At 55.6% G+C, this 20712-nt stretch overlaps 1 protein-coding gene across 2 annotated transcripts in view; it reads left to right on the top strand.

Moving 5' to 3' along the window:
- The window catches only part of PEPD (peptidase D), a 58140-nt gene extending 47265 nt beyond the window's left edge, over nt 1-10875 (top strand). The window contains exons 12-15 of one of the 2 annotated variants that reach the window (XM_032979009.2): nt 465-613; nt 5770-5954; nt 7375-7566; nt 9047-10875. In XM_032979009.2, the coding sequence (XP_032834900.1) occupies nt 465-613; nt 5770-5954; nt 7375-7566; nt 9047-9214 (694 nt within the window). In that variant the 3' untranslated portion in view covers nt 9215-10875. Of the gene's footprint in view, nt 1-464; nt 614-3638; nt 5170-5769; nt 5955-7374; nt 7567-9046 lie in introns of those variants that run through there. The other variant, XM_076055017.1, reaches the window with a different exon arrangement.
- Nucleotides 10876-20712: the final 9837 nt, after the last annotated feature.

The raw sequence follows: 20712 nt of genomic DNA, 5'->3' as shown, positions 1-20712 counted from the left end.
CACTACCACCTCCACCACCAACACCACCACTACCAACACAACCCCCGCCACCACCACCACCACCTCCACCACCACCATCACCACCACCACCTCCACCACCACCAACACCACCACTACCAACACAACCCCCGCCACCACCACCACCTCCACCACCACCACCACCACCACCACCCCCACCACCACCACCCCCACCACCACCACCTCCACCACCACTACTAACACAACCCCCGCCACCACCACCACCACCTCCACCACCACCATCACCACCACCACCAACACCACCACTACCAACACAACCCCCGCCACCACCACCACCTCCACCACCACCACCACCACCACCCCCACTACCACCACCACCACCACCCCCACCACCACCACCACCACCACCCCCACCACCACCACCACCTCCACCACCACCACCACCACCACCCCCACCACCACCACCACCACCACCCCCACCTCAGCCTGTTCGACATGGGTGGTGAGTACTGCTGCTATGCGTCTGACATCACGTGCTCCTTCCCGGCCAGCGGTCGCTTCAGCGCCGACCAGCGCAGCATCTACAACGCCGTACTGGCGGCGTCACGAGCCGTCATCGCGGCCGCGAGGCCTGGTGGGTGCTGATCGTGGTGATCGTGGTGATCGTGGTGATCGTGGTGGTGGAGGTGGTGGTGGTGGGGGTGGTGGTGGTGGGGTGGTGGTGGTGATCGTGGTGGGTGGTGGTGGTGATCGTGGTGGGTGGTGATCATGGTGGTGGTGGTGTGGTGATGGTGATCGTGGTGGTGGTGGTGGTGATCGTGGTGGGTGGTGGTGGTGCTGGTGGTGGTGGTGATCTTGGTGGTGATCGTGGTGGTGATCGTGGTGGTGGTGGTGATCGTGGTGGGTGGTGGTGGTGATCGTGGTGGGTGGTGGTAGTGGTGATCGTGGTGGTGTGGTGGTGGTGATCGTGGTGGTAGTGGTGATCGTGGTGGTGTGGTGGTGGTGATCGTGGTGGTGGTGGTGATCGTGGTGGTGGTGGTGGTGATCGTGGTGGTGGTGGTGGGGGTGGTGGTGATCGTGGTGGTGGTGGTGGGGGTTCTGCGAGGGGACTGGTTACCCCTCCACCTTCAATTAACTACAACCAAACTACGATTGAAAATTTTAATTAAGTTTGTGTCGGAGGCCCCGGGGGGGCCAGGCGTCTATGACGTCCCCTGGCCAAACCCCAATTGGCGGAGCCAGGAGATTGAATCTCTACCCTCGGGGCTCCTCCAGAAACAACGAAAAGCCACTACGGGTGGCCACGTGGAATGTTCGGACGATCACTGCGGAGGAGAGGCTGCCACTCCTTTGTCGGGAGCTGGACCGGTACCGCCTGGATCTCTGTGGTATTCAGGAGGTCCGGTGGACCGGCTCTGGCTCCTGCCACCATGAGGGGTGGACAGTCCTCTACTCGGGGCAGGAGACTGCCAAACAACAGGGAATGGCTGTCCGAATCAGTCGATGACTGGTACCAGCAGTGTCAAGATCGGCCTCTGTGGAGGAGGCTCGTGAAGGACGCTGCTACTGGGCAGTTGGAGGCAGTCGCCCTCCAACAACAATGGAGGGCGGAGGAGCGACGCTCACAACAACGAGCGGAGCGCCGGGTGGCTAAAGCACAGGTTGGCACAGTAGGGGGCACAGGTGGTGCATCAGCCAGTCATCTCAGTCAGTCGACCCGTGGCACCTGGGTCTGCCCCGTGACCTCCTGCCAGTGGGCGTTCGACACTTCACGTGGCCTCAGGGTACACATAGCCTGGCACAAGCGTCGTGGTGACGTCACCGCCACTTAGTGGCGAATGGCGGTTGTTGTTGTTATTGTTGTGTCTGTGTGTGTGTCTGTGTGTGTGTCTGTGTGTGTGTCTTTGTGTGTGTCTCTGTGTGTGTCTCTCTGTGTGTGTCTCTGTGTGTGTGTATTTCTGTGTCTCGCTATGTGTCTCTGTGTGTGTCTCTGTGTCTCTCTGTGTGTGTCTGTGTGTCTCTGTGTGTGTCTGTGTGTGCGTCTGTGTGTGTGTCTCTGTGTGTGTCTCTGTGTGTGTCTCTGTGTGTGTCTCTGTGTGTGTCTCTGTGTGTCTCTGTGACTCTCTGTGTCTCTACGTAGGGGTCTCGTGGGTGGATCTCCACCGCCTGGCCGAGCGAGTCCAACTCACGACGCTGCTGTGTCTGTGTGTCTCTGTGTGTCTCTGTGTGTGTCTCTGTGTGTGTCTGTGTGTGTCTGTGTGTGTCTGTGTGTGTGTGTCTGTGTGTGTCTCTGTGTGTGTCTCTGTGTGTGTGTGTGTGTCTGTGTGTGTGTCTTTTCTGTCTGTGTGTGTCTCTGTGACTCTCTGTGTGTGTGTGACTCTCTGTGTGTGTCTATGCAGGGGTCTCGTGGGTGGATCTCCACCACCTGGCCGAGCGAGTCCAACTTACAGCGCTGCTGTGTCTGTGTGTCTCTGTGTCTCTGTGTGTGTGTGTCTCTGTCTGTGTGTCTCTGTGACTCTCTGTGTGTGTGTCTGTGTGTGTCTGTGTGACTCTCTGTGTGTGTCTCTGTGTGTCTCTACGTAGGGGTCTCGTGGGTGGATCTCCACCGGCTGGCCGAGCGAGTCCAACTTACAGCGCTGCTGTGTCTGTGTGTCTGTGTGTGTCTCTGTCTGTGTGTCTCTGTGACTCTGTGTGTGTGTCTGTGTGACTCTCTGTGTGCCTCTACGTAGGGGTCTCGTGGGTGGATCTCCACCGCCTGGCCGAGCGAGTCCAACTCACGGCGCTGTGTGACTCCCTGTCTCTGTGTCTGTGTGTCTCTGTATGTGTTTGTGTGTGTCTCTGTGTGTGTGTGTCTCTGTGTGTGTCTGTGTGTGTGTGTCTGTGTGTGTGTCTCTGTGTGTGTGTGTCTGTGTGTGTGTGTCTCTGTGACTCTGTGTGTGTCTATGCAGGGTTCTCGTGGGTGGATCTCCACCGCCTGGCCGAGCGAGTCCAACTCACGGCGTTGCTGTGTCTGTGTGTGTGTGTCTCTGTGTGTGTGTGTCTGTGTGTGTCTGTGTGTGTGTCTCTGTGACTCTGTGTGTGTGTGTCTCTGTGACTCTCTGTGTGTCTATGCAGGGGTCTCGTGGGTGGATCTCCACCGCCTGGCCGAGCGAGTCCAACTCACGGCGCTGCCTGACTCCCTGTCTCTGTGTCTGTGTGTCTCTGTGTGTGTCTCTGTGTGTGTGTCTCTGTGTCTGTGTGTCTCTGTGTGTGTCTGTGTGTGTCTGTGTGTGTGTGTGTCTGTGTGTGTGTCTGTGTGTGTGTCTCTGTGTGTGTCTCTGTGACTCTATGTGTGTGTCTCTGTGACTCTGTGTGTGTGTCTCTGTGACTCTGTGTGTGTCTACGTAGGGGTCTCGTGGGTGGATCTCCACCGCCTGGCCGAGCGAGTCCAACTGACGGCGCTGCTGTGTCTGTGTGTCTCTGTCTCTGTGTGTGTGTGTCTGTGTGTGTCTGTGTGTGTGTCTCTGTGTGTCTCTGTGTGTGTGTCTGTGTGTCTGTGTGTTTGTCTGTGTGTGTGTCTCTGTGTGTGTGTCTGTGTGTGTGTCTGTGTGTGTGTCTCTGTGTGTGTGTCTCTGTGACTCTGTGTGTGTGTCTCTGTGACTCTGTGTGTGTCTATGCAGGGGTCTCGTGGGTGGATCTCCACCGCCTGGCTGAACGAGTCCAACTCACGGCGCTGCCTGACTCCCTGTCTCTGTGTCTCTCTGTGTGTGTCTCTGTGTGTGTCTCTGTGTCTCTGTGTGTGTTTTGTGTGTGTCTCTGTGTGTGTCTCTGTGACTCTCTGTGTGTGTGTCTCTGTGTGCGTCTGTGTGTGTGTCTGTGTGTGTCTCTGTGTCTCTGTGTGTGTGTGTGTCTGTATGTGTGTGACTCTCTGTGTGTCTATGCAGGGGTCTCGTGGGTGGATCTCCACCGGCTGGCCGAGCGAGTCCAACTCACGGCGCTGCATGACTCCCTGTCTCTGTGTCTGTGTGTCTGTGTGTGTGTTTGTGTCTCTGTGTGTGTTTGTGTGTCTCTGTGTTTGTGTGTCTCTGTGTCTGTGTGTCTCTGTGTGTGTCTGTGTGTGTGTCTGTGTGTCTCTGTGTGTGTCTGTGTGTGTGTCTGTGTGTGTCTGTGTGTGTGTCTGTGTGTCTCTGTGTGTGTCTCTGTGACTCTCTGTGTGTGTCTCTGTGTGTGTCTGTGTGTGTCTGTGTGTGTGTCTGTGTGTGTGTCTGTGTGTGTCTCTGTGTGTGTGTGTGTGTCTGTATGTGTGTGACTCTCTGTGTGTCTATGCAGGGGTCTCGTGGGTGGATCTCCACCGCCTGGCCGAGTGAGTCCAGCTCACGGCGCTGCATGACTCCCTGTCTCTGTGTCTGTGTGTCTCTGTGTGTGTTTGTGTGTGTGTCTGTGTGTGTGTCTCTGTGTCTGTGTGTCTCTGTGTGTGTCTGTCTGTGTGTCTCTGTGTGTGTGTGTCTGTGTCTCTGTGTGTGTGTCTCTGTGACTCTGTGTGTGTCTCTGTGTGTGTGTGTGTCTCTGTGACTCTCTGTGTATCTCTACGTAGGGGTCTCGTGGGTGGATCTCCACCGGCTGGCCGAGCGAGTCCAACTGACAGCGCTGCGTGACTCCCTGTCTCTGTGTCTGTGTGTCTATGTGTGTGTTTGTGTGTCTCTGTGTTTGTGTGTCTCTGTGTCTGTGTGTCTCTGTGTGTGTCTGTGTGTGTGTGTCTGTGTGTGTGTGTGTCTGTGTGTGTGTCTGTGTGTGTGTGTGTGTCTACGTAGGGGTCTCGTGGGTGGATCTCCACCGGCTGGCCGAGCGAGTCCAACACACGGCGCTGCTGTGTCTGTGTGTCTCTGTCTCTGTGTCTCTGTGTGTGTGTCTGTGTGTCTCTGTGTGTGTCTCTGTGACTCTCTGTGTGTGTCTCTGTGTGTGTCTGTGTGTGTGTCTGTGTGTCTCTGTGTGTGTCTGTGTGTGTGTCTGTGTGTGTGTCTGTGTGTGTCTGTGTGTGTGTCTGTGTGTCTCTGTGTGTGTCTCTGTGACTCTCTGTGTGTGTCTCTGTGTGTGTCTGTGTGTCTCTGTGTGTCTCTGTGACTCTCTGTGTGTGTCTCTGTGTGTGTCTGTGTGTGTCTGTGTGTGTGTCTGTGTGTGTCTGTGTGTGTCTCTGTGTGTGTGTGTGTGTCTCTGTGACTCTCTGTGTGTGTCTATGCAGGGGTCTCGTGGGTGGATCTCCACCGCCTGGCCGAGCGAGTCCAGCTGACGGCGCTGCTGTGTCTGTGTGTGTCTGTGTGTGTGTCTCTGTGTCTGTGTGTCTCTGTGTGTGTCTGTCTGTGTGTCTCTGTGTGTGTGTGTCTGTGTCTCTGTCTGTGTGTCTCTGTGACTCTGTGTGTGTCTCTGTGTGTGTGTGTGTCTCTGTGACTCTCTGTGTATCTCTACGTAGGGGTCTCGTGGGTGGATCTCCACCGGCTGGCCGAACGAGTCCAGCTGACGGCGCTGCTGTGTCTGTGTGTGTCTGTGTGTGTGTCTCTGTGTCTGTGTGTCTCTGTGTGTGTCTGTCTGTGTGTCTCTGTGTGTGTGTGTCTGTGTCTCTGTGTGTGTCTCTGTGTGTGTGTGTGTCTCTGTGACTCTCTGTGTATCTCTACGTAGGGGTCTCGTGGGTGGATCTCCACCGCCTGGCCGAGCGAGTCCAACTGATGGCGCTGCTGTGTCTGTGTGTGTGTCTCTGTGTGTGTGTGTCTGTGTGTCTGTGTGTGTGTCTCTGTGACTCTGTGTGTGTCTATGCAGGGGTCTCGTGGGTGGATCTCCACCGCCTGGCCGAGCGAGTCCAGCTGACGGCGCTGCGTGACGCCGGGCTGCTGCAAGGCGACGTGGAGGCCATGGAGGCCGCCGGGCTGTGCGCCACCTTCATGCCGCACGGCCTGGGACACCTCCTGGGCTGTGACGTGCACGACGTGGGGGGGTACCCAGAGGTGGGTGGGGCTATCACCGTCATCACCACCATCGTCATCACCACCACCGTCATCACCACCATCATCATCATCACCACCATCGTCATCACCGTCATCACCACCATCATCACCACCGTCGTCATCACCACCGTCGTCATCACCACCGTCATCACCACCGTCATCACCACCATCGTCATCACCGTCATCACCACCGTCATCACCACCATCGTCATCACCACCATCGTCATCACCACCGTCATCACCACCGTCATCACCACCATCGTCATCACCATCGTCGTCACCACCACCGTCATCACCATCGTCATCACCACCACCATCATCACCACCATCATCACCACCGTCATCACCACCATCGTCATCACCACCGTCATCACCACCGTCATCACCACCATCGTCATCACCACCGTCATCACCACCGTCATCACCACCATCGTCATCACCACCACTGTCATCATCACCACCGTCGTCACCACCACCGTCATCACCACCACCGTCATCACCACCACCGTCATCACCACCATCGTCACCCCCGTCATCGTCATCACCACCGTCATCACCACCATCGTCATCACCATCGTCATCACCACCGTCATCACCACCATCGTCATCACCACCGTCATCATCACCACCATCATCACCACCGTCATCACCACCATCGTCATCACCACCATCATCACCACCATCGTCATCACCATCGTCATCACCACCGTCATCACCACCATCGTCATCACCACCGTCATCATCACCACCATCATCACCACCATCATCACCACCATCGTCATCACCACCGTCATCACCACCACCGTCATCACCACCACCGTCATCACCACCACCACCACCATCACCACCATCAGCACCAACAACCATGTTCGCCACTAAGTGACGGTGCCGTTACCACGGCGCCTGTTTTGTGTGTCTACGTGTGTGTCTGTGTCTACGTGTGTGTCTGTGTGTACGTGTGTGTGTCTGTGTCTGTGTGTGTGTCTACGTGTGTGTATGTGTGTACGTGTGTACGTGTGTGTGTGTGTACGTGTGTGTGTCTGTGTCTACGTGTGTGTGTGTACGTGTGTGTGTACGTGTGTGTGTCTGTGTCTACGTGTGTGTGTGTACGTGTGTGTGTACGTGTGTGTGTCTGTGTCTACGTGTGTGTGTGTGTACGTGTGTGTGTGTGTACGCGTGTGTGTGTGTGTCTGTCTACGTGTGTGTGTGTCTACGTGTGTCTAAGTGTGTGTGTGTGTGTACGTGTGTGTGTGTATACGTGTGTGTGTGTGTCTGTGTGTGTGTGTGTCTGTGTGTGTGTGTGTCTGTGTGTGTGTGTCTGTGTGTGTGTGTCTGTGTGTGTCTGTGTGTGTGTATGTCTGTGTGTGTGTGTGTGTCTGTGTGTCTGTGTCTGTGTGTGTGTCTGTGTGTGTCTACGCAGGGAGTGGAGCGACCCAGCGGTGAAGGGGTGCGCTCCCTGCGCACGGCTCGCGCCCTGTCCCAGGGCATGGTGCTCACCGTGGAGCCCGGCCTCTACTTCATCCCACACCTGCTGCAGCAGGCACGCCAAGACCCTCGCCTCGCCCCCTTCCTCGTGCACGACGAACTCCGCAGATTCCACCACTTCGGGGGGGTGAGGTGGGGGGGAGGGGCTGGGGGGGGGGGGAGGGGCTGGGGGGGGTGGGGGGAGGGGGTAGGGGGAGGGGTTGGGGGCTGTGTGTGGGTCATCATCACCTCATCGTTGCCATCGTTACACTCCTCCATACCACCAACACCATCACCACCATCATCACCACCACCATCATCACCACCACCATCATCATCATCATCACCATCACCACCACCACCATCATCATCACCACCACCTTCATCATCACCACCACCATCGCCACCACCATCATCACCATCATCATCACCATCATCATCACCACCATCATCACCACCACCACCATCATCATCATCATCACCACCACCTTCATCATCATCACCACCACCATCATCATCACCACCATCTTCATCATCACCACCACCATCATCATCACCACCATCTTCATCATCACCACCATCTTCATCATCACCACCATCATCACCACCACCACCATCACCACCACCACCATCATCACCATCATCATCACCATCATCACCATCATCATCACCATCATCATCATCACCATCATCATCATCACCATCATCATCACCACCACCATCACCACCATCATCATCATCACCATCATCTTCATCATCACCACCATCATCATTATCACCAACACCATCATCACCACCACCATCATCACCATCATCATCATCACCAACACCATCATCATCATCACCACCATCATCATCACCATCATCACCACTCACCATCACCACCATCATCATCACCATCATCACCACCATCATCATCACCATCATCATCACCACCACCATCATCACCATCATCACCACCATCACCACCACCATCATCACCACCACCATCATCACCACCACCATCACCACCACCATCATCACCACCATCACCACCATCATCATCACCATCATCACCATCATCATCAAATGCTCAGGAAATCTGCAAACCTGTTCCTGGGGGTCGGAGATTGGATCACCGTTTTTTCCCCCTAATGATGGTAATAGGTGTGGCGCTGCAGGTTACTTTTTTGATGGAGTTAAATCATCATCACCACCACCATAATCATCATCACCACCACCATCATCACCACCACCATCATCATCACCACCATCATCATCACCACCACCATCACCACCATCACCACCACCATCATCATCACCACTACCACCACCATCACCACCATCATCACCACCACCATCATCACCACCACCATCATCACCACCATCACCACCATCACCACCACCACCATCACCACCATCATCACCATCACCACCACCATCATCACCACCATCACCACCATCATCACCACCACCACCATCATCACCACCATCACCACCACCATCATCACCACCATCACCACCACAATCATTACCACCACCATCATCAGCACCACCACCCTTCACTCCCCACTCTCCCCCCCTCCACCAATCTCCCCCCACTCTCCCCCCCACTCCCCCCCCCCACCAATCTCCCCCCACCGCCCCAGGTGCGTATCGAGGACAACGTTGTGGTGACGGCTGACGGCGTGGAGGTCCTCACCTGTGTCCCACGCTCTGTGGAAGACATCGAGGCGCTGATGGCGCTGGGACGAGACCAGGAGGCCGAGGGGGGGAGGGACGTGGCCCAGGCTAAGGGGGGTGAGGGGGCACATTAGTGTTGGTGGTGGTGGTGGTTGTGGTGGTGGTGGTAGTGGTTGTGGTGGTGGTGGTGGTTGTGGTGGTGGTGGTAGTAGTGGTGGTAGTGGTGGTGGTGGTGGTGAGTGGTGGTGGTTGTGGTGGTGGTGGTGGTGCTGATGGTTGTGGTGGTGGTTGTGGTGGTGGTGGTAGTAGTGGTGGTAGTGGTGGTGGTGGTGGTGAGTGGTGGTGGTTGTGGTGGTGGTGGTGGTGCTGATGGTTGTGGTGGTGGTTGTGGTGGTGGTGGTAGTAGTGGTGGTAGTGGTGGTGGTTGTGGTGGTGGTTGTGGTGGTGGTGGTGGTTGTGGTGGTGGTTGTGGTGGTGGTGGTGGTTGTGGTGGTTGTGGTGGTGGTGGTTGTGGTGGTGGTGGTGGTAGTGGTGGTGGTGGTGGTTGTGGTGCTGATGGTTGTGGTGGTGGTTGTGGTGGTAGTAGTGGTGGTAGTGGTGTGGTGGTGGTTGTGGTCGTGGTGGTGGTGGTGGTAGTGGTGGTAGTGGTGGTGGTGGTAGTGGTGGTAGTGGTGGTGGTAGTGGTGGTGGTGGTGGTTGTGGTGGTGGTGGTTGTGGTGGTGGTGGTTGTGGTGGTTGTGGTGGTGGTGGTGGTTGTGGTGGTTGTGGTGGTGAGTGGTGGTAGTGGTGGTGGTGGTTGTGGTGCTGATGGTTGTGGTGGTGATGATGATGATGGTGATTGTGATGATGGTGATTGTGATGATGATGATGGTGATGATGATGGTGGGGGTGATGATGATGATGATGGTTGTGGTGGTGGTTGTGGTGGTTGTGGTGGTGGTTGTGGTGGTGGTGGTTGTGGTGGTGGTTGTGGTGGTTGTAGTGGTGGTGGTGGTGGTTGTGGTGGTGGTTGTGGTGAGTGGTGGTGGTTGTGATGGTTGTGGTGGTGATGATGATGATGGTGATTGTGATGATGATGGTGATTGTGATGATGATTGTGATGATGATGATGGTGATGATGGTGGTGGTGGTGGGGGTGATGATGATGATGGTGGTGGTGGTTGTGGTGGTGGTGGTGGTGGTTGTGGTGGTTGTGGTGAGTGGTGGTGGTTGTGGTGGTGATGGTGGTTGTGGTGAGTGGTGGTGGTGGTGGTGGTGATGATGACGATGGTGGTGGTGACGATGATGATGGTGGTGGTGGTTGTTGTGGTGGTGGTGTTTGTGGTGATGATGGTGGTTGTTGTGGTGGTGGTGTTTGTGGTGATGATAATGGTGATGATGGTGATTGTGATGATGATGATGGTGGTGATGGTGGTGGTGGTGATAGTGATGATGGTGGTGATGGTGATGATGGTGGTGAAGGTGATGATGGTGGTGATGGTGATGATGGTGGTGATGGTGATGATGGTGGTGGTGATGGTGATGATGGTATTGATGATGATGATGGTGGTATTGGTGGTGATGGTGGTGATGGTGGTAATGGTGATGATGATGATGGTGGTATCCACGACTTGCATTCACAACAGCGTTGATTGATATCAGCCGATGACGATTTCATGATAATCGATAGCAAGACCGTAATCACAATGTGATGATGATGATGGTGGTGATGGTGATATTGATTTGGTGCGAGATCGATGGATTTTATATTCTTTACGATTGAGAAAATTGTTCAATAAATCAATCAATTTGCAAATAGTGAGTGTCTCTGTATTGAGTGAGTGGTGTGGTAGCCACTGGGGAGACAAAGGCGGCCGGGCGTGGTGCTGGCCACCCACCCCCTCGTGTTCCACAGTTCCGCGAGCCTTCATAGGGGCTGCTACTCACAGCACTTGCCCCTACAGCCCTGCTAGAGGCTACACGGGGGACCTTTGTCTGTGTGCCCCTCCCCTCTCACCCCACGAGCCCCTCCCCTTACCCCCCCAGCCCCTCCCCTCACCATGAACTCGCTTCGCCTCTCACCCCTCTCTTGCCCCTCCCCTTACCACCCCAAGCCCCTCCCTCACCCCTCTCAGCCCCTCCCCTTACCCCCCAAGCCCCTCCCCCACCCCTCTCAGCCCCTCCCCTTACCCCCCCCCCAAGCCCCTCCCCCGCTTCCCTCAGCCCCTCCCCCCAGAACCCCCCCCCAGCCCCTCCCCTCAATTAACCCGCGTCGCCTACTGCTGATTTGTCGGTGAGGCAAAGACAAAGCTCCCCCAAATAGCCTCGCACATACAGGGGCAAGTGCTGAGTATCACCACAGAGACAAAGCTCCCCCAGGTAGCCTCGCACAGACCACAGGGGCAAGTGCTGAGTATCACCACAAAGACAAAGCTCCCCCAGGTAGCCTCGCACAGACCACAGGGGCAAGTGCTGAGTAGGAACACAAAGACAAAGCTCCCCCAGGTAGTCTCGCACAGACTCTAGGGGGCAAGTGCTGAGTATCACAACAAAGACAAAGCTCCCCCAGGTAGCGTTGCACAGACTCTAGGGGCAAGTGCTTAGTAGCACCACAAAGACAAAGCTCCCCCAGGAAGCCTCGCACAGCCCACAGGGGCAAGTGCTGAGTAGCACAAAAGAGACAAAGCTCCCCCAGGTAGCCTCGCACAGACCACAGGGGCAAGTGCTGAGTATCACCACAGAGACAAAGCTCCCCCAGGTAGCCTCGCACAGACTTTAGGGTCAAGTGCTGAGTATCACCACAGAGACAAAGCTCCCCCAGGTAGCCTCTCACAGACCACAGGGGGCAAGTGCTGAGTATCACCACAGAGACAAAGCTCCCCCAGGTAGCCTCGCTCAGACAACAGGGGCAAGTGCTAAGTAGCGCCACAAAGACAAAGCTCCCCGAGGTAGCCTCGCCCCAACCACTGGGGCAAGTGCTGAATAGCACTACAGAGACAAAGCTCCCCCAGGTAGCCTCGCACAGACAACAGGGGCAAGTTTTGAGTGGCAACACAGAGACAAAGCTCCCCCAGGGAGTGTCGCACAGACTCTAGGGGGCAAGTGCTGAGTAGCCCCACAAAGACAAAGCTCCCCCAGGTAGCCTCGCACAGACCACAGTGGAAGATGTTGACTACCTCGCCGGGTATACAGGAGGTCGTGGGTTCTATCACTGGGAGATGTTGACTACCTCGCCTGGTATACAGGAGGTCGTGGGTTCTATCCCTGGGAGATGTTGACTACCTCGCCTGGTCTAGAGGAGGTCGTGGGTTCTATCCCTGGGAGATGTTGACTACCTCGCCTGGTGTACAGGAGGTCGTGGGTTCTACCCCTGGGAGATGTTGACTACCTCGTCTGGTCTACAGGAGGTCGTGGGTTCTATCCCTGGGAGATGATGACTACCTCGCCTGGTCTACAGGAGGTCGTGAGTTCTATCCCTGGGAGATGTTGACTACCTCGCCTGGTCTACAGGAGGTCGTGGGTTCTACCCCTGGGAGATGTTGACTACCTCGCCTGGTGTACAGGAGGTCGTGGGTTCTATCCCTGGGAGATGTTGACTACCTCGCCTGGTCTACAGGAGGTCGTGGGTTCTATCCCTGGGAGATGTTGACTACCTCGCCTGGTGTACAGGAGGTCGTGGGTTCTATCCCTGGGAGATGTTGACTACCTCGCCTGGTGTACAGGAGGTCGTGGGTTCTATCCCTGGGAGATGTTGACTACCTTGCCTGGTCTACAGGAGGTCGTGGGTTCTATCCCTGGGAGATGTTGACTACCTCGCCTGGTCTACAGGAGGTCGTGGGTTCTATCCCTGGGAGATGTTGACTACCTCGCCTGGTCTAAAGGAGGTCGTGGGTTCTATCCCTGGGAGATGTTGACTACCTCGCCTGGTCTACAGGAGGTCGTGGGTTCTTTCCCTGGGAGATGTTGACTACCTCGCCTGGTCTACAGGAGGTCGTGGCTTCTATCCCTGGGAGATGTTGACTACCTCGCCTGGTGTACAGGAGGTCGTGGGTTCTATCCCTGGGAGATGTTGACTACCTCGCCTGGTCTACAGGAGGTCGTGGGTTCTTTCCCTGGGAGATGTTGACTACCTCGCCTGGTGTACAGGAGGTCGTGGGTTCTACCCCTGGGAGATGTTGACTACCTCGTCTGGTCTACAGGTGGTCGTGGGTTCTATCCCTGGGAGATGATGACTACCTCGCCTGGTCTACAGGAGGTCGTGAGTTCTATCCCTGGGAGATGTTGACTACCTCGCCTGATCTACAGGAGGTCGTGGGTTCTACACCTGGGAGATGTTGACTACCTCGCCTGGTGTACAGGAGGTCGTGGGTTCTATCCCTGGGAGATGTTGACTACCTCGCCTGGTCTACAGGAGGTCGTGGGTTCTATCCCTGGGAGATGTTGACTACCTCGCCTGGTGTACAGGAGGTCGTGGGTTCTATCCCTGGGAGATGTTGACTACCTCGCCTGGTCTACAGTAGATCGTGGGTTCTATCCCTGGAAGATGTTGACTACTTCGCCTGGTCTACAGGAGGTCGTGGGTTCTATCCCTGGGAGATGTTGACTACCTCGCCTGGTCTACAGGAGGTCGTGGGTTCTATCCCTGGGAGATGTTGACTACCTCGCCTGGTATACAGGAGGTCGTGGGTTCTATCCCTGGGAGATGTTGACTACCTCGCCTGGTCTACAGGAGGTCGTGGCTTCTATCCCTGGGAGATGTTGACTACCTCGCCTGGTCTACAGGAGGTCGTGGGTTCTATCCCTGGGAGATGTTGACTACCTCGCCTGGCATGCAGGAGGTCGTGGGTTCTACCCCTGGGAGATGTTGACTACCTCGCCTGGTCTACAGGAGGTCGTGGGTTCTATCCCTGGGAGATGTTGACTACCTCGCCTGGTGTACAGGAGGTCGTGGGTTCTATCCCTGGGAGATGTTGACTACCTCGCCTGGTCTACAGGAGGTCGTGGGTTCTATCCCTGGGAGATGTTGACTACCTCGCCTGGTCTGCAGGAGGTCGTGGGTTCTACCCCTGGGAGATGTTGACTACCTCACCTGGTATACAGGAGGTCGTGGGTTCTATCCCTGGGAGATGTTGACTACCTCGCCTGGTGTACAGGAGGTCGTGGGTTCTACCCCTGGGAGATGTTGACTACCTCACCTGGTGTACAGGAAGTCGTGGGTTCTATCCCTGGGAGATGTTGACCACCTCACCTGGTCTACAGGAGGTCGTGGGTTATATCCCTGGGAGATGTTGACTACCTCGCCTGGTATACAGGAGGTCGTGGGTTCTATCGCTGGGAGATGTTGACTACCTCGCCTGGTCTACAAGAGGTCGTGGGTTCTATCCCTGGGAAATGTTGACTAACTCACCTGGTGTACAGGAGGTCATGGGTTCTATCCCTGGGAGATGTTGACCACCTCGCCTGGTCTACAGGAGGTCGTGGGTTCTATCCCTGGGAGATGTTGACTACCTCGCCAGGTCTACAGGAGGTCGTGGGTTCTATCCCTGGGAGATGTTGACTACCTCGCCTGCACTACAGGAGGTCGTGGGTTTTATCCCTGGTGAGATGTTGACTACCTCGCCTGGTATACAGGAGGTCGTGGGTACGATCCCTGGGAAATGTTGACTACCTCGCCTGGTATACAGGAGGGCGTGGGTTCTATCCCTGGGAGATGTTGACTACCTCGCCTGGTTTACAGGAGGTCGTGGGTTCTATCCCTGGGAGATGTTGACTACCTCGCCTGGTTTACAGGAGGTCGTGGGTTCTGTCCCTGGGAGATGTTGACTACCTCGACCGGTTTACAGGAGGTCATGGGTTCTACCCCTGGGAGATGTTGACTACCTCGCGTGGTATACAGGAGGTCGTGGGTTCTATCCTTGGGAGATGTTGACTACCTCGGCTGGTATACAGGAGGTCGTGGGTTCTATCCCTTGGAGATGTTGACTACCTCGCCTGGTATACAGGAGGTCGTGGATTCTATCCCTGGGAGATGTTGACTACCTCGCCTGGTCTGCAGGAGGTCGTGGGTTCTACCCTTGGGAGATGTTGACTACCTCGCCTGGTGTACAAGAGGTCGTGGGTTCTATCCCTGGGAAATGTTGACTACCTCACCTGGTGTACAGGAGGTCATGGGTTCTATCCCTGGGAGATGTTGACCACCTCGCTTGGTCTACAGGAGGTCGTGGCTTCTATCCCTGGGAGATGTTGACTACCTCGCCTGGTCTACAGGTGGTCGTGGGTTCTATCCCTGGGAGATGTTGACTACCTCGCCCGGTCTACAGGAGGTCGTGGGTTCTATCCCTGGGAGATGTTGACTACCTCGCCTGGTTTAAAAGAGGTCGTGGGTTCTATCCCTGGGAGATGTTGACTACCTCGCCTGGTTTACAGGAGGTCGAGGGTTCTATCCCTGGGAGATGTTGACTACCTCACCTGGTTTACAGGAGGTCGTGGGATCTACCCCTGGGAGATGTTGACTACCTCGCCTGGTTTACAGGAGGTCGTGCGTTCTTTCCCTGCGAGATGTTGACTACCTCGCCTGGTATACAGGTGGTCGTGGGTTCTATCCCTGGGAGATGTTGACTACCTCGCCTGGTCTACAGGAGGTCGTGGGTTCTATCCCTGGGAGATGTTGACTACCTCGCCTGGTCTACAGGAGGTCGTGGGTTCTATCCATAGGAGATGTTGACTACCTCGCCTGGTATACAGGTGGTCGTGGGTTCTATCCCTAGGAGATGTTGACTACCTCGCCTGGTCTACAGGAGGTCGTGGGTTATATCCCTGGGAGATGTTGGCTACCTCGCCAGGTTAACAGGAGGTCGTGGGTTCTATCCCTGGGAGATGTTGACTACCTCGCCTGCACTACAGGAGGTCGTGGGTTTTATCCCTGGGAGATGTTGACTACCTCGCCTGGTATACAGGTGGTCGTGGGTTTTATCCCTGGGAGATGTTGACTACCTCGCCTAGTATACAGGAGGGCGTGGGTTCTATCCCTGGGAGATGTTGACTACCTCGCCTGGTTTACAGGAGGTCGTGGGTTCTATCCCTGGGAGATGTTGACTACTTCGCCTGGTTTACAGGAGGTCGTGGGTTCTATCGCTGGGAGATGTTGACTACCTCGCCTGGTTTACAGGAGGTCGTGGGTTCTACCCCTGGGAGATGTTGACTACCTCGCCTGGTTTACAGGAGGTCGTGGGTTCTATCCCTGGGAGATGTTGACTATCTCGCCTGGTCTGCAGGAGGTCGTGGGTTCTACCCCTGGGAGATGTTGACTACCTCGCCTGGTGTACAGGTCGTGGGTTCTACCCCTGGGAGATGTTGACTGCCTCGCCTGGTATACAGGAGGTCGTGGGTTCTATCCTTGGGAGATGTTGACTACCTCGGCTGGTATACAGGAGGTCGTGGGTTCTATCCCTTGGAGATGTTGACTACCTCGCCTGGTGTACAGGTGGTCGTGGGTTCTATTCCTGGGAGATGTTGACTACCTCGCCTGGTATACAGGAGGTCGTGGATTCTATCCCTGGGAGATGTTGACTACCTCGCCTGGTCTGCAGGAGGTCGTGGGTTCTACCCCTGGGTGATGTTGACTACCTCGCCTGGTCTACAAGAGGTCGTGGGTTCTATCCCTGGGAAATGTTGACTACCTCACCTGGTGTACAGGAGGTCATGGGTTCTATCCCTGGGAGATGTTGACCACCTCGCCTGGTCTACAGGAGGTCGTGGGTTCTATCCCTGGGACATGTTGACTACCTCGCCCGGTCTACAGGTGGTCGTGGGTTCTATCCCTGGGAGATGTTGACTACCTCGCCCGGTCTACAGGAGGTCGTGGGTTCTATCCATAGGAGATGTTGACTACCTCGCCTGGTATACAGGTGGTCGTGGGTTCTATCCCTAGGAGATGTTGACTACCTCGCCTGGTCTACAGGAGGTCGTGGGTTATATCCCTGGGAGATGTTGGCTACCTCGCCAGGTCTACAGGAGGTCGTGGGTTCTATCCCTGGGAGATGTTGACTACCTCGCCTGCACTACAGGAGGTCGTGGGTTTTATCCCTGGGAGATGTTGACTACCTCGCCTGGTATACAGGTGGTCGTGGGTTTTATCCCTGGGAGATGTTGACTACCTCGCCTAGTATACAGGAGGGCGTGGGTTCTATCCCTGGGAGATGTTGACTACCTCGCCTGGTTTACAGGAGGTCGTGGGTTCTATCCCTGGGAGATGTTGACTACTTCGCCTGGTTTACAGGAGGTCGTGGGTTCTATCGCTGGGAGATGTTGACTATCTCGCCTGGTTTACAGGAGGTCGTGGGTTCTACCCCTGGGAGATGTTGACTACCTCGCCTGGTTTACAGGAGGTCGTGGGTTCTATCCCTGGGAGATGTTGACTATCTCGCCTGGTCTGCAGGAGGTCGTGGGTTCTACCCCTGGGAGATGTTGACTACCTCGCCTGGTGTACAGGAGGTCGTGGGTTCTACCCCTGGGAGATGTTGACTACCTCGCCCGGTATACAGGAGGTCGTGGGTTCTATCCTTGGGAGATGTTGACTACCTCGGCTGGTATACAGGAGGTCGTGGGTTCTATCCCTTGGAGATGTTGACTACCTCGCCTGGTGTACAGGTGGTCGTGGGTTCTATTCCTGGGAGATGTTGACTACCTCGCCTGGTATACAGGAGGTCGTGGATTCTATCCCTGGGAGATGTTGACTACCTCGCCTGGTCTGCAGGAGGTCGTGGGTTCTACCCCTGGGTGATGTTGACTACCTCGCCTGGTCTACAAGAGGTCGTGGGTTCTATCCCTGGGAAATGTTGACTACCTCACCTGGTGTACAGGAGGTCATGGGTTCTATCCCTGGGAGATGTTGACCACCTCGCCTGGTCTACAGGAGGTCGTGGGTTCTATCCCTGGGACATGTTGACTACCTCGCCCGGTCTACAGGTGGTCGTGGGTTCTATCCCTGGGAGATGTTGACTACCTCGCCCGGTCTACAGGAGGTCGCGGGTTCAATCCCTGGGAGATGTTGACTACCTCGCCTGATCTACAGGAGGTCGTGGGTTCTATCCCTGGGAGATGTTGACTACCTTGCCTGGTTTACAAGAGGTCGTGGGTTCTATCCCTGGGAGATGTTGACTACCTCGCCTGGATACAGGAGGTCGTGGGTTCTATCCCTGGGAGATGTTGACTACCTCGCCTGGTTTCCAGGAGGTCGTGGGTTCTATCCCTGGGAGATGTTGACTACCTCGCCCGGTTTACAGGAGGTCGTGGGTTCTATCCCTGGGAGATGTTCACTACCTCACCTGGTTTACAGGAGGTCGTGGGATCTACCCCTGGGAAATGTTGACTACCTCGCCTGGTTTACAGGTGGTCGTGGGTTCTATCCCTGGGAGATGTTGACTACCTCGCCTGGTCTACAGGAGGTCGTGAGTTATATCCCTGGGAGATGTTGGCTACCTCGCCAGGTCTACAGGAGGTCGTGGGTTCTATCCCTGGGAGATGTTGACTACCTCGCCAGGTCTACAGGAGGTCGTGGGTTCTATCCCTGGGAGATGTTGACTACCTCGCCTGGTATACAGGAGGTCGTGGGTTCTATCCCTGGGAGATGTTGACTACCTCGCCTGGTCTACAGGAGGTCGTGGGTTCTATCCCTGGGAGATGTTGACTACCTCGCCTGGTATACAGGAGGTCGTGGGTTCTATCCATGGGAGATGTTGACTACCTCGCCTGGTGTACAGGTGGTCGTGGGTTCTATCCCTAGGAGATGTTGACTACCTGGAGGTCGTGGGTTATATCCCTGGGAGATGTTGGCTACCTCGCCAGGTCTACAGGAGGTCGTGGGTTCTATCCCTGGGAGATGTTGACTACCTCGCCTGCACTACAGGAGGTCGTGGGTTTTATCCCTGGGAGATGTTGACTACCTCGCCTGGTATACAGGTGGTCGTGGGTTTTATCCCTGGGAGATGTTGACTACCTCGCCTGGTATACAGGAGGTCGTGGGTACGATCCCTGGGAAATGTTGACTACCTCGCCTGGTATACAGGAGGGCGTGGGTTCTATCCCTGGGAGATGTTGACTACCTCGCCTGGTTTACAAGAGGTCGTGGGTTCTATCCCTGGGAGATGTTGACTACCTCGCCTGGTTTACAGGTGGTCGTGGGTTCTATCCCTGGGAGATGTTGACTACCTCGCCTGGTCTACAGGAGGTCGTGGGTTATATCCCTGGGAGATGTTGGCTACCTCGCCAGGTCTACAGGAGGTCGTGGGTTCTATCCCTGGGAGATGTTGACTACCTCGCCTGCACTACAGGAGGTCGTGGGTTCTATCCCTGGGAGATGTTGACTACCTCGCCTGGTCTACAGGAGGTCGTGGGTTCTATCCCTGGAAGATGTTGACTACCTCTCCTGGTTTATAGGAGGTCGTGGGTTCTATCGCTGGGAGGTGTTGACTACCTCGCCTGGTTTACAGGAGGTCATGGGTTCTACCCCTGGGAGATGTTGACTACCTCGCCTGGTTTACAGGACGTCGTGGGTTCTATCCTTGGGAGATGTTGACTACCTCGACCGGTCTACAGGAGGTCGTGGGTTCTACCCCTGGGAGATGTTGACTACCTCGACCGGTCTACAGGAGGTCGTGGGTTATATCCCTGGGAGATGTTGACTACCTCGCATGGTCTGCAGGAGGTCGTGGGTTCTACCCCTGGGAAATGTTGACTACCTCGCCTGGTGTACAGGAGGTCGTGGGTTCTACCCCTGGGAGATGTTGACTACCTCGCCTGGTATACAGGAGGTCGTGGGTTCTATCCTTGGGAGATGTTGACTACCTCGCTTGGTATACAGGAGGTCGTGGGTTATACCCCTGCGAGATGTTGACTACCTCGCCTGGTATACAGGAGGTTGTGGGTTCTATTCCTGGGAGATGTTGACTACCTCGCATGGTGTACAAGAGGTCGTGGATTCTATCCCTGGGAGATGTTGACTACCTCGCCTGGTATACAGGAGGTCGTGGGTTCTATCCCTGGGAGATGTTGACTACCTCGCCAGGTATACAGGAGGTTGTGGGTTCTATCCCTGGGAGATGTTGGCTACCTCGCCCGGACTACAGGAGGTCGTGGGTTTTATCCCTGGGAGATGTTGATTACCTCGCCTGGTATACAGGTGGTCGTGGGTTTTAACCCTGGGAGATGTTGACTACCTTGCCTGGTATACAGGAGGTCGTGGGTACGATCCCTGGGAGATGTTGACTACCTCGCCTGGTATTCAGGAGGTCTTGGGTTCTATCCCTGGGAGATGTTGACCACCTCGCCCGGTCTACAGTAGGTCGTGGGTTCTATCCATGGGAGATGTTGACTACCTCGCCTGGTGTACAGGAGGTCGTGGGTTCTACCCCTGGGAGATGTTGACCACCTCGCCTGGTCTACAGGAGGTCGTGGGTTCTATCCTAGGGAGATGTTGACTACCTCGCCCGGTGTACAGGAGGTCGTGGGTTCTATCCATGGGAGATGTTGACTACCTCGCCTGGTCTGCAGGAGGTGTTGGGTGCTATTCCTGGGAGATAATGACTACCTCGCCTGATCTACAGAAGGTCGTGAGTTCTATCCCTGGGAGATGTTGACTACCTCGCCTGGCCTA

This window comes from Petromyzon marinus, chromosome 69 (genome assembly GCF_048934315.1).
Source record: "Petromyzon marinus isolate PM22_M1 ecotype Great Lakes invasive population chromosome 69, UKy_Petmar_22M1.pri1.0, whole genome shotgun sequence".
In the NCBI taxonomy this organism is placed as follows: Eukaryota; Metazoa; Chordata; class Hyperoartia; order Petromyzontiformes; family Petromyzontidae; genus Petromyzon; species Petromyzon marinus.
This window is presented reverse-complemented; position numbering and strand designations above follow the sequence as displayed.